This window comes from Aptenodytes forsteri, unplaced genomic scaffold (genome assembly GCF_000699145.1).
Source record: "Aptenodytes forsteri isolate BGI_AS27 unplaced genomic scaffold, ASM69914v1 Scaffold142, whole genome shotgun sequence".
NCBI lineage: Eukaryota > Metazoa > Chordata > Aves > Sphenisciformes > Spheniscidae > Aptenodytes > Aptenodytes forsteri.
In genome coordinates, this window is record NW_008794598.1 from 5740005 (window position 1) to 5753496 (window position 13492).

A 13492-nucleotide genomic window follows, 5' to 3' on the forward strand; every position below is an offset into this window, starting at 1 on the left:
GCAGCCGCCGCACTAAAAGGACGCAGCTCTCATTTCGTGGCAGTGACAGCCCTGGTTCTGCAGCCTTAATCCAATGGGGAGATGTTTAACTCGAGCAGTGGCAGCAAAGCCACGCAAATGCCTGATCTGTCGGGGTGGGTTAGGAAAAACCCAAGGCCTAGGACACGACTCACATGAAACGTCCAGAGATCTGTCCTCACGACAGGCCCACCCAACCCGTTCGGTGCCAGCACGTGTCAAAACAGCTCATGTCTCCTGGACGTTGCTGCAGGCCACCCACTCGGGAAACAGAGCGGATGGGAAAGGGGAGAAAGAAGAGATAGTGGAGCCTGTCTGAAAAATAAAGTTGGGAAACAAGGATGCACAGCAGCTTTTCAGGGGGGGGAAAAAAAAACCCGCACGCAGCCTGCCTGTTACTGCCATCGTGGTTTCCAGCCACGCTCCCCCTCCTGCACATGGATCATAACTGATGAACAGAACTTAATAGGAAAGCTCTTGTTTTATTTTTCCCTCCGACATCTGCAACAGACAAACAGGAATGTTATAGAGGATTTAGGTTCATTGGGACATAACAAGGAGCAGATTGGGATTCATTCTGCTTTTTTCCTCTCTAAATATCTCCAGTCAACTCCCAAATGCTGCATTTCCCACCCTACTGCTGGGATATGGACTGAAAGGGACCAGGATATAATTCCTGGTCTTTCTGGAAGACACATCTACACTGCTTTCAGGGAAAGGGGTAAAAAGGCAAAACAAAGTGTAAAATCCTTATTGCAAGCAGAAGTCCTGCTCCCATGAGAAACTGCTCCAACGTACTTTCCCTCCCTGCTCACAAGAGAAAAAAGAAAATCTTTGTTCCACTGCCTGTAGAAAGCTTCAATTTTACAACAACAAAAAAAACTCAACTCACAAAAAACAGCTGGTCAGTGACAGGAAACAAAAGGCTGAAAGATCTCACCAGAGGAAGGGCAGTTGCCATGAAGAGAACAAGAAAACATATCTTATGGTCTCTCATCATACAGGGAGTAGCAATACTATAATTTCTTTCTGGGCAAAACCTAGAAACCTCATCCCAGAGCGTTAAGCACAGTTGTCCCAAAATTTTCTCTCTGGGCTCAGGGCAGTACCCCACGTAACGGGATGCTAATCAGCTTGACAGTATAGAGCTTGATTCCTCTTTTGAGCTAGGCTGGGATATTTGCATTCTCAATTGCTCGATTCAGGAGGTTATTTCTTTTCCCCATGAATAACCCAAGCGGAGCACAGTTGAGACGCATTTCAAATGCCGCAAGTGGGGTTGTGGGATTTTTTTTTTTTTTTTTTTGGTAATTAATCTTTTAGATTTATTGTTGAGGGTGTTAGTCTGTGCACCAGCATGCGTGTGACTGGCATGACAAGTACGGGCAGTGAGAAGCGCCTGCCCTTCCCAGGGAGGGAGGGAGAAGAGACCGCGCGCAGAGGAGAGGGCATGCAACTGCACACTGGGGACCAGAGCAGGAGTTTTACTGAGGATGCTTATTCTCTCTTTCAATTACCCTCCCTGCATTCCTTTTACATTATCACCCTGCCCAGACACCCTGGGGGATTATTTTGGTTTAAGTCGAGCGCGCTGTCTGTGCGCACGCACAGTCTGCTCAGAGATTGAAAAGAAAGATGCACTCTTCATCCCAGCGCAACCGTCACGTGCAGCTGTCACACGATGGTCCCATCCATTCGCACTCAAATGTTAAAGTGCTGGGCGTGTGCAATTATCCCTGTGGAGTTTGAGTGCAGGAAAGCAGCTGTAGTATTGACACGTACAACTATCCATTACGCGACAAAAGCGCAGGCCAGTCCCAGCTAATCTCTCCCTCCACGCTCGTGCTTTCTCACCCCTCTTTGAGGAGCAGCTTCAGTTTGTTAAGCAGAACCTCAGCTCCCCATCAGTCATACCTACCTAATATTTGCTTTTATACTTTATTAGCTCTCCAGAACAAGAGCTGTCTTCTCCCCTGTGTCAGGATAACTCCTAGCAGAGCCAGGGCTGGGGAATTCCAGCTGCTAACACAGCACAGACAAAGAGATAACAACTTTCCTTAAAACACATTTATGATTAATGCTAGAAGGAGTTTATGACTGTACTTTCCACTATGCAGAAAAATAATTTTCAACTCACAGTCAATTTAAAATGAGTACCCCGCCCTTCTTGGCCATTTTCACAGAGGATCTCCCAAGTTTTTTGGCCGTCCCCAGAACTACAGAGGGGTGTGTGAGCACAACCCCAGAGATGCTGGGTGTGGACGATCAGATTGGAAGCTAAGAGGTTACTGAGAAGACCTGGCCCTGCTTCTGCCCGTTGCAGCAAAGCAGTAAAACTTACGGAAACTTGCCCACATAGATCCGAGAGCAGGACCTCAGCAACAGCCCCGGTCTCTTTAGGGACCATACAGAGGGCAAAATATCAGCCTGCCACTGCAGCAGGTTCAAAGGGAAGCCCTGTAGCAGGGGGACCTTTCGCTCCAGCAAGATGCAAGAAGCCAAGGGCTGCTCCTGACCCTAACAAAGCGCTGAAAACATAAAACCTCCTGCACGTAGAACTGCAGGTGCTGAGGCAGCTTGCTGGCTCCCCACCAAGCTGGTTTGCTCCCCAGCACTCAGGGCTGCAAGGCTGAAGAAGTCTCCAGCAGGCAAGTGACAGGCACGTCTGCACAGGAAAGCCTGGTCCATGGGAAGGGGGACTCGCCCAGGACTTCACAGTCCCCCCAGGTCTTCTGTCCTTATGGGTTGCTGCTACCATCACCCACGATAACTAGAGGAAAGCTCCCCAGAGGGCTGTCTAATGCGCTAAGCAGCTCCACAATCTGCAAAGGTTGGTTCCAAATCCCCGACTCCTCTTTCTGAGGCTGACTATTTCCCAGTCCCACCACAGAACTCATGAGGGACCAGTGCTAGGAGCATTCAAGCAACTTCAGCAAGCCGAGGATGAACTCGGGGCTCTCAAGAAGGACTGGCCTGTGCACTGAATATTCACAGGGTATTTCTCCGTCCTTTCTTGTAGATCCATTGTACAAGCCTGGCTGTTCCATTAACACCCACAACACTTTTGGACTGTCCCTCACAGGATCCAACGTACCATCAAGAACTACAAAAATACTCGTAATCAGGGTAGGTGAGCAGGTAAACCTCAGGGCTCTCAAAAAGCATGACCAACTCTACACCGGCCAATTCAAAGGTAAGCTCAGGATGGGGGTAGACTCGCCTGGGCCCGACCCAGTGATTCATTTATGGCACTGCACTGACAGCCACAACCTTGTTCCTACGTGCTAGATCCATCAGTGGGAAGATGCTGATCTCCACTTTTACAATGTCTCCCCACAGCTTTGTAAAAATTGGGGAGTTTTTCAAGGTGGATCTGAAGAGAACCTTCAAAGGAAGGGATTAAGATCTCAGCCTACCCTCTGCTGTCTGCAACCATACCTTCCCCTTGGCCAAAGGGGCCCTTTACAGACGTGCATCTGACAGCCCGTGGGATACTTACCTCCTCCATTCATTTTCACAGCAAAAGCCCAACTACAAGCTGGTTCTTACGGCTGACATAGGGCAGAGCTTTTTAAGAGACATTCGATCCCACCTGTAAGATTCCCAGTGATGAAGGGGCCACGAGATCCTCAGAGCTCTGATGTCCAATTACTATCACCACAGAAGGGCTGCAGCTCTCCCTCCAGTTGGAAATATCTAGCTTCCAGATGCTGGATTTTACAGTGCTGTTTTCCATTATTTTAAGGACAGGGATTTGCAACGTCTAGCCCTTAACCTAAAAGCGATGTTGCAGCTCATAACCTACTGTTATTGCTTTGACAGCCAAAGAATATGCAGGCCAGGTTGTTCTTGCTCCTAAGATATGACTAGCCACTTGCCGCGTTGGGACCGCTGCAGACTTATAGATACCATATTCCTCAAGTCAATAGCTTGTTACTTGTGCTATGTCATTGCATAGGGGGCTTATCACCATGCCCCCTTTCCCAGACCTTACAGAAAGATAAAACAGTATTTTAAAAACTCAAAGCAACTTACAGACATCAATTCACAATCACATCCTATCACTTGAGTAAATCTCATTGTTCCTGCTTTACAGATATAGAAATTAAGAGCTCTGTAGTTACTGTGTGGCACAGTTCAGAGGAGACATTCGGAGCACTTTGTTGCAAAAGCAACATTTCCCAAGCTCCATCTTACTGAAATTTTTCACTAGGCTAAAAATTAATTTGATCATTTATAATGTCATGTCAAAGTCAGGCTAAACTGATGGGTTCTTGAGTAAGTCAGACAGGAATCACAATTACGGTGTGGAAGTCCTGATTAAGGAATGCATCACAGTGGGGTTTTAAATATATACTACAAAGAGGGTCCCTGTTCAGCACAAGATCCTCACCTCTTTCTCATATTGAACTTTTTTGTAGCTCTGAGTATACTGAATATATTTATGCCAGGAGAAGAAAGTATCTCCCAGTTTGGTTCATAGCATTTTTAGGAACAGCTAACAACAAAACAACAGCTACAGATAAACCCATCAAGAAACCCTTATTTTTGTTCTGGGTAAAAAGTCAACAGCTCGAAGAACTACTCATTCATTTCACTAATGGGTAACGGCTGGTCAAACAACCGAAGGATGATTAGTCAATCTCTAGCAAAGCACAAAAATGATTTTGATCCAACAAGACATTGTGAAATCAAGTCTGCTCAGCCTGGCCCAAGAGGAACTCACAGTCCACTGGGGCGAAAGAGCATTATTTCCAGGAGAAATCTGCACCTACCAATCCAGAAAACTGAAGGCAGGGACCAAGCTGTCAGGAAAGCCTCCCAAGTCCACTCCAGCCTGCACCTCTGGTTACGCGCCCTAGAAGGCAGCTTGTGCTGTTCTGGCAGCGTCTGCATGAGCAATCTGGCTCGGAGGAACAGCACGCTTCTGAAGCAAATCCCTCGCGGTTGCTGCCACTTGCCTGATGGTGGCTTGAGTCTGTAAAAGGTTTGACGCTGAAGCAAGCGTTGCAAGTGGTTGCTGCCACTTGCCTGATGGTGGCTTGAGTCTGTAAAAGGTTTGACGTGCCTGTATCACTAGTTCAAACAGGGCTCTGCTAGGCTGCTAAATGCCTCTGCCAACAGGGCACGTATGGCACACTCGCTCTCTTTCCAGGGAAGCAAATCCAAAGTGAGAATTCACTTACTCTGCAAACGAGGAAACAAGAAATTCTGGAGGCATGAAAATATGGAAGCAAAAGGAAGTGTTTTTCATGTTCTGGATTACCACAATGATTTGGAGTTAGTTTACTGTCAGCAAATCCAAATAAACAGTCCACTGGCTGAACGGAGGCCAAAGTAAAGCAGTATATGAAAACAGCTTGGCACCACCCTGCACTGCAAGGTCAGCCTTTTTTCTCCCCCCTTTGAATGAGCCAACACACGTCTGTTGGTCACTCTCAGGTTATATTATAAAAGGGTTGTTTACACACACACAAAAAAGATCAGATAAACTGGCAGCTGCACAGGGATGGGAGGGAGCCCTGCACAGTGCTGGAAACCACATCACGCTCACATCCACCTCAAAATGCTCCAGCCCCCCGAGCGGGTGCATGAGAATATGCATGAACGCAAGAGCAAACCAGCTTGACTTTGCTTAGGAAAAAAAAAAAGTAAGATCCTTTGTGAGCAAGAGGAGAAGGCCATGCTCCAGGCAGAAAGAAGCTGGAAATCAGATCCTGCTTTACCTCCCAAGCAGCCTTGTTGTGCAACCCTTTCATTCAGAGCAGGCCCATGTTCCTTGGGCTCATGCATCACTGAACCCAGCAGGTCAGATGCAGCATGGGCTGCAAAACCCAGGGTAAAGGCTGGCTGAATACCCGGGTGCTTAGCCCACGTTGCACTCAAGAAGCAGAAAGTCCACCCTCGCGTAAGACAGGCGTGCTGGATGCTCACTTTCTGCACAGAGCTGCGCTAAGGATAAACACGCTTCAGGGCTACAGTAAGAGGGGAGAAGAGGAGTGTGAGAAGTGGAGACAAATGTGGCGGTGGCTGGCCCATCACAGGCTGCCTGCAAAGCTTCAAGATCAGAAAGAAGCCAGGACCTGGCCAGGTGCCAAGGCAAGCCTCCAGCTAAATTGAAGGTGGCCAGCCAAGAGGCAGAGGCTGCTGTCCTCTCCCAGTAACCCAGCCTGCTGTGACCCGTCCCCACAAATAGCTCTCACACCCGGCAGGCCTTGGGACGTGACAGTGACAGGCCATTTACAAGGTGATCCTTAAACACAGCTCCTCCAGCAGGGTTCCCTTTTCTAAATTAGGTGACGTATAAAACCCATAAATATGATTTTAGCCCTACTGGTCTAGGCAAAAAGAAGTATTTAACACAAGAAGTCTTCTCCAAGCTGAGGGTAGCTTGCACAGGATCCCCTTCCCAACACTGAGCTACGTGTGTGCTTGCGTCTGATTTTAGGTGTGCTGAGCAGCTACTGATCCAGTTGATTTTGAACTGTGTAGGATGTACGCAGTCAGGACCGGGTCTCATTATTAGAAGCAAAGTTGGACGTTCCTTGAGGTCATTACAAACCCCTGCTATCAGTCCAACGTGCAAATTGTCCCGTTGTTGGACAAGAGCCTGTTCGCCACTGACCGACCCACTCTGCTGAGGTTTTTGAGCTGCAAGGGCTGAACTTACCATGGGCAGACACACAAGTTAGTGTAAGAGCAACTTCACGCTCTGCTCATCACGTCATTGCTCTGTGTGGCTGGCGGGGAACAGTCATCAACCAGCTGACATTAAAATTCATATTTAGATATTAACAAAGGATGTCACACAGTTGTGAAGGGAAGAACCACTGAAAAACAGGCAGAGTGACCACCACTGTGATTTTAAAACTGCTGTTAAAAAAGAGAAAATCCCTTTTCATTTGGCTCCGATTACTTTGAAAGCTTATTATATTACTTCCTAACGCTTGCAGGGGAGAGGGAAGTACTCATACCCCTGCTTTGCACCAGAGAACTGAAACGCAGAGGAAATGATTTGTCCATCCCAGCCTATGTCAGAGAAGAGAAATGAATCCAGGTTACATAGGCCCTATTTTCTCTTGGAACAGCACTAGAAAGTCTTGAGTTAACCCATGCCCCCACCCAAAATCCATTGTGTTCCTTATAACAGGTAGAGCCCAGAGGTCAGCAAACCCTTCGCCTCCCTGGGGGCTACCTGAAGTGCTGATCTACCCGGCTAACAGCCGCATGCTGCCACAGTGAGAGGCATTTCCCCCAGTCCGGAGCAGGCAGCGTGACCCAGCACTGGGGCTTTCACAAGCTCTGCGTAAACACGAGCTCAGGAAGAGCAAATGCAAACCACATTTCTGCAGAACTTTTCCCCAACCGAAGGGACCTTGGTTCCTAGCCCTGGGAAAACAGCTGAAAAAGAGGCATGGACGCCAAACCCAAGGGTCTAAGAGTCAGATTTGAAGAAACAAAGGGTGGGAACATTAGTTTTAATATGGGAATTGATCCGGGGGAGAAAGCCGGCAAGCAACAGAGCAGAGACAGGCAAAAAGGAAATTTACTTTGGACCTAATCCTACAAACTTAACCCAAGAGCAAGCTTTGTGGACACTGCTCCTCACCTCAGCTGCTCAAAGGTCCACCCACAGCCACTGACAGACAGGCAGCCCTTGTCATCCACAGCACGGCTCTTGGGGTGGCAGGGGCAAGGATGAAGATGAGAGTGAAGGCAGGTCACCCTGAGCTGGAGGGAGAGGGGAGCAGTATCCTGCACCCCTGCTCCTCCCAAAGCCTCACCACCACTCTAACGCGGGGCTCTGGCTCTCGGGAGAAACCAGGCATCCAAGGTCCCCTTGTTCTGCAACACAAACCTGGCTGCTCAGCCCACATCTACTAGGGGACTGGGCTCCAACCTGCGATCCCAGAGACAGGAAAACTGCCCCAAGCCCGCTACTCCCCGAGCGGGCTCAGGAGGCACAGCACAGCCCCAAACCGCAGCTGCACGCAGGCAGGCTGCCCCTGCCTGCCCAGGTGGCTTCAGGCCCGGAGGAAGCGAACCGGACCACCCATGTGCCCACGCTCACCACGGCCGGGCTTTGTCTGCACCACGTTGGGCGGCGCGGCCGGGGGAAGTCTGCCAGCACTGCCGGTGGGCCAAGGCAGCCTCCAAACTGCTAACAGGTGGCTTTCAACAAGAACAGCCCAAGCTGGATTTGAACTGTTGCCCGAGCACAGCAAGCTCCAAGTTTCATCCTCAGCCCCCTCAAAAAATTAATCTACTAGGATCTACACAGAGAAAGGAAGAGGAGCCTGTATGTCGAGTCCCTTGGTTAGTGTTTTTCTCTGCTGCTCAATCTCCTTGCACAGTGCCTTCTCCTATGCAAGCATGCACCAGAGAACGCTAGACCTGCTCGCAAGACCTCCTGGCCTTATGCTCACATCAACAAACAGGACGGCAAGATGTGTAGCTTTACCCCTTCCCTTGAGCAGGCCACAAGGGCAAAATTAAGGGCAAAACATTACATCTTGCACAAGGCAGGGCTGAAAGAGAGCTCAGGAGACTGCTCAGCCCCAAGCCATGAAACTCCCTCTTCCGGATCCCTGCTGGATGGCTTTACCACGGTCCACTCAGCAGCAAGCCGTGAAGTTGACACCAGGGCTGCTGGGACAGCCCCGGTGGCCGCAGCTGCCTGCCGGGAAGCCAGGACATGAGGGATTCCCACAGGAACCCAGCCAAGGTTCAGCCTGGGTGCTGCACTCTCCCATTCAAATAGCCGGGGCCTAGTCCAGTTTCTTTTGCTGAGGCAAGATCAAAGTTACCCCAGTCATCCCTAGCGAATCTGTTAATTGGTGCATGCTGTGGTTTCCACCACAACCTGTTGGAAAAACAGAGCGGGAACTGCCTCGTCCCCTCTGTACCTCCCCTCCTTTCCCCAGAACTGGCTTGCTGCCCACCCTATTGCTCATCACTTCAGAAGATTTCCGGGACTCATGGAGGCATAAAGGATTTTATATGCATTTAAACAACCACCTCACATCCCTCCTCCTCCCCATCCATCCTTCCCTTCCCTTTTCCCCTGCTCCTTTGGATGTTTCCCTATCTCCTCCCCATTCAGCTGGTTTTCCCATCAATAGCCCAGACTTGCTCCTACTCTTATTTATCTTCACAGCAAGACACTCGTGATTTCAAGCAACCCCTCTCCTAGAAACCTTTTGCTGTCCCAAGGAACCTCCCTGGGCTCTCCCCATCCAAGGGGGCCCTGCGGCATCTGAAGGAAGAACCTGTCAACTTTCTGAACAAAATTTCACTGAAGAATTACGAGCAATAAAGTTCCCGTTGGTTTCCTTCTCCATACAGCAGCAGAGGGATGTGCACAGACTCCTGTCAACGCCGAAATGCATTAGATAAGCCGGCTACTAATGTCAAGTGGCTATCAGAGCCATCTCCTCACCTTTGTTTTTTCCTCCCTGTGAGAGATCCCAGTGTTTAAGGAAGGAGGTGAACAATGGGGGATACCCCACCCCACCCATACGAACCCGAATCAACAGAAATCCCACGTGTCAGCGGAAAAGAGGGAGACACACAGAGAAAATGCAGAACGGCGCTGGCATTTCAGGGCACCCTTTTTAGCTACGGCAGGAAGGTCAGAGCCAGAACAGACAACTCCAACACAATGAGCTGCCAAAGCTAAATATAAACCCGTCGAGGGCATGGATACAGGAGTTTGTTTTTACAGTGAGCCGACAGACGATCAACATTGTGCCACATCCCTGCTCAAAATAATTCACAGCTTTATCATTACTGACAGTCTTTGTATTTTATCAAAGAGGCCGAGCCCATGCTTACAGCCATTTGCCCGTCTAAGTCAGTGGAAATGATTAACTGAGAATGAGAAATACTCAAACTTTTCCATTTCTATTACGCCAGTCTAGGAAAATCTATTACGTTCCTCTCCCGTGATGGGACCACATCATTAGGGAGCCACTTATCTAGCTTCCTCACACACACACATTACCCTTAATGTTACGTTAACTGCTATAAACACCGTAGCTCTCAAGCCCACAGTCCTTTCCCAATATGCCACTTGGCAAAAACTACTTTTCCTTAAACCCGGCTCACATGCTGAGGTTTCTACACTTTGCTCACAGATATCCAGATTTGGTTGACAAACTGTTTTTGCCTGCTTACTCAGAAAAAATAAAAAAAAGGTGACATTTACCCAGCATTGCTATCTCGGTATGATTCTGAGATTCTCAGAACGGCAGAGATTCTCTGAACTCTGCAGATTCTCAGAACTGCAGAGGTTTTTAGAGGAAGGGAAACTCTTGTGGAAGAAAAAACCTGAGGTGTTAAAAGCAGGAAAAGAGAATGTGCAAGAACAAAATTATGAAGTTAAGACATAAAATATGCTCCAGCCCCAATGAATGGAAGGGAAAGCGCCCTAGCTAGAATTCAGGATGCTATTTTTAAGTACAGTGGTAGGAAAAGAGACAACCGTGGTGCCATGCCAGTAACACATTTGTTATTTGATGCCCAGGGAGACAGCCAAATGATTCGCATGGCTGGTATTTAACTTGGTATTTCTTGCTAGGCTTATGTTACAGCAGAGAAATCATTTCCTTACTCTCGAGCATGTACTTCTTGGCAATGGGCAGAGAGAGCAGCCGGATGTGACTGATGAGGGAGCCCCAGGCATGGGCTCTGGAGAGGGGAGCTTCAGGCGGCAGCGGGCTGTATGGCTGGATCACGAAGTAAACAGTCAGCAAGACCAACCCCAGCGTGAGCAGGCCCTGCGAGAGAAAACAGGCACATAGTTAATTATACTGCAGTGAGCTGATGTGTCTTCAGAACAGGACACACCTTCTGGCTGGTATCAAAGGGTTGTGGCTGCGCGCTGTAAGATGAACACTCAAATTTTTGCTGTGGCTCCTCGTTCAACTGCAATGCTATTTACGTACACAGAGTTGTCACTCAGTTTTATTGTTAGGGCTGTCCAAGGACGAAGTTAAGCAGCCTTCAAACCCAAGCCACACAACTCTGTTCATATATTTTAGCACTGCAAATAATCCAGCACCAGAGCAATGAGGATGATCTACAGACAGTTCCGATTCGTCCCACCTAATCAAATAAAAGCTTGCACTTCTGCCATACCTCTTACACAAGGTTTTCAAGGCTTTTTGCAAACATCCGTCAAGCCTCGAAACGCTTTGGCAGAGTTGGCACCAGCTCCCTCCTCCATACCAGAATCCCAAATAAGCCTTAAAGAGATGACATGACGCATTTCTCCTCCTGGCCAAAGTCAAAGTGAATCAACAGCAAAAACAAGAACAGAAGCTGAAAGTTCAAATTTCCAATTTCCTGTTCTCCTGCCTCGTTTTACAGCTTTTTATAGGATGTGAGGAAGAAAACTTGAATTTTTTCCTAAATAGAAACCATCGTGATGATTCTGTAAAGATGACACTAAAATATTACTGAATATTATGCCAGTGGGAAGTTTTTAATCCTTCTAGCAAACATCTTGAACCTACCTAACATTAGCATCCTTTCTCCCACTTTGCAAAACTTTTTACAGTGTCTTTTAGTTAAGGTCTCAAAGCATTTTTCTAGCATCAAGCGGCATGGCAACAGGTTTATTTTATAGACGAGAAGGAGAATAGAGACAGGTAGAAGCTTGTGACGGGGTCAGAAACAGAACCTGGATCTCTTCATTATTCAACCCTGAACTTTAAGAATCTCCCTCCTTCCTCACATTTCCACTGAGGGTGCTGACACTGGGAATCTTTGCCTGAAGAATCAATCCAAGTCTCATTCTTTAATAATTTAAGGAGAGAAAGGTGTTGACATGTTAAACTTCCAACACACATGAGCAATTTCAAATCTCGGTCAGCTGTCTTCTGTTTCCAAACCAGCTCATGGGACGAAGGAAGCAAGCTACACTTCACAGCTTTTTAAATAAAGAACTCGGAAAAATTCATCAAGAAAATGCAATGGGAAATAAAAGGCTCAGGTGCAAAAGGAGAACTTCTGACCCTCAGGCGGCCTGTGCACACACAAAAGACATCTTACCTTGTAGAGAGCCACTAAGATAGGGTACCGCGGAGGTCCTCTTTGGGGTTCGTTTCTTTCCAAGAGCTGCTTGATGAATTTCTCAACGGCTTTTTCTGACATCCCACACTGGTGGCCAGTCTGCCTCACTAGATCAATCGTCTCTGATAGCTTGTCATAAATGCTGAGCTCGTTGGCCGAAAGCTCCATGGCCTCCGATGAAAAATCCCTGTGGAGAGATTCAGTACGTTAACAGAAAACATGCTCCAGCCGTACAGCTCAACACCAACATGTGCAGAGAGATCACAGGAACATCGCAATGTCTAGGCAAGAAGGAAGGCTTCTCTGGAGCAAACCTGTTCGCAGCCAAAGGCACAACATTTAGCTGCAGTCCTAATAGTCTCTGCCGGTTCAGTATCTCCCGGGGACTGAAAGAAGCCGTGAAATTTCCTGACAAGAGAAGAACCGGCCGAGATTCGCAGCTTATGTAAATGAACAAAGCTTCCCAGAAATCAATGAAACTCCATTTATTCATCTATTCCAAATGAATCTGTCCCGTAAAGCGATTGCTCACCAAGTACAAGAGCCAGCAATACAAAGCCGATCATCACACACAGCAGCCAAACTAAGCTCTCCTGCGCTATAATTTTAGTCGCTTATTTTAAAGTAGATTTGTTTTCATTAAATCCCCTGTCAGCAGTAAGAACAGGACAGAGAAATAAGCAGTATGTGTGGGGCAAAGTTCAACAGTTTACAATTTGTTTAAATTTTCGCAACCTAATGTCCAGGCCAACTGATTATTGAGTAACAGTAACGTGACAGCAGCATGCTCTGCAGGCAACAAAAGGTCCTACGTTCCTCTGAAAGTTTGCCTGCAGGTCATTCACATGCAGAAATGCCACATAACTAAATACCGCAGCAAGAATTGCATCGTGAACTCGAGACAGAGACAAAACGGCATTTGACAGCAAGTTATTTCCCACCGTGAAATTTCAACGGGGAAGCTTGTAAGCGCACACCTATGAGCGACCAACATTAAGATGCCAAAAAAAGAAATGTGTTCCTCTACCACTCCCCCCGCCTGCCACAAAGGCAGAGCCTCGTGATACCAAGAGCAGCAGATGGGCTGCAGGAAGGATGCAAAGAAATCGCTGGACGAGCTAATAGCTGCCAACGCGAGAACCCCATTGTTAGAGAGACATTTTGCCTCGGAAAAACACTGCTGGGGGAAAGGGAGCATCTGTGAGGTCTTGCTTTGCTTCTTGTTTCCGAGCTGGGAAAACTCTAACCTGGATCAAACTGGGACAACCAAAACTCTTTCTGGAGAGACGCAGTTTAGCAATGCATTGCCCTGAAAGCAGAGACTGAGGACCGTCATGTGGAAACACAAGAAGCACAACCAACACGCCCAGCTCACAGCTGAAAATGGAAATCAGGCCCC

The 13492-nt window shown here is 47.9% G+C and overlaps 1 protein-coding gene across 1 annotated transcript in view; it reads right to left on the reverse strand.

The window, feature by feature from the left end:
- Nucleotides 1-12276, reverse strand: part of CUNH6orf89 (chromosome unknown C6orf89 homolog) — a 21119-nt gene extending 8843 nt beyond the window's left edge. The window contains exons 1-2 of the mRNA XM_009272872.2: nt 12073-12276; nt 10631-10796 (exon numbers count right to left, since the gene is read on the reverse strand). Of these exons, the coding sequence (XP_009271147.1) occupies nt 10631-10796; nt 12073-12261 (355 nt within the window). The 5' untranslated portion in view covers nt 12262-12276. The remainder of the gene's footprint in view (nt 1-10630; nt 10797-12072) is intronic.
- Between the last annotated feature and the right edge of the window lie 1216 nt (nt 12277-13492).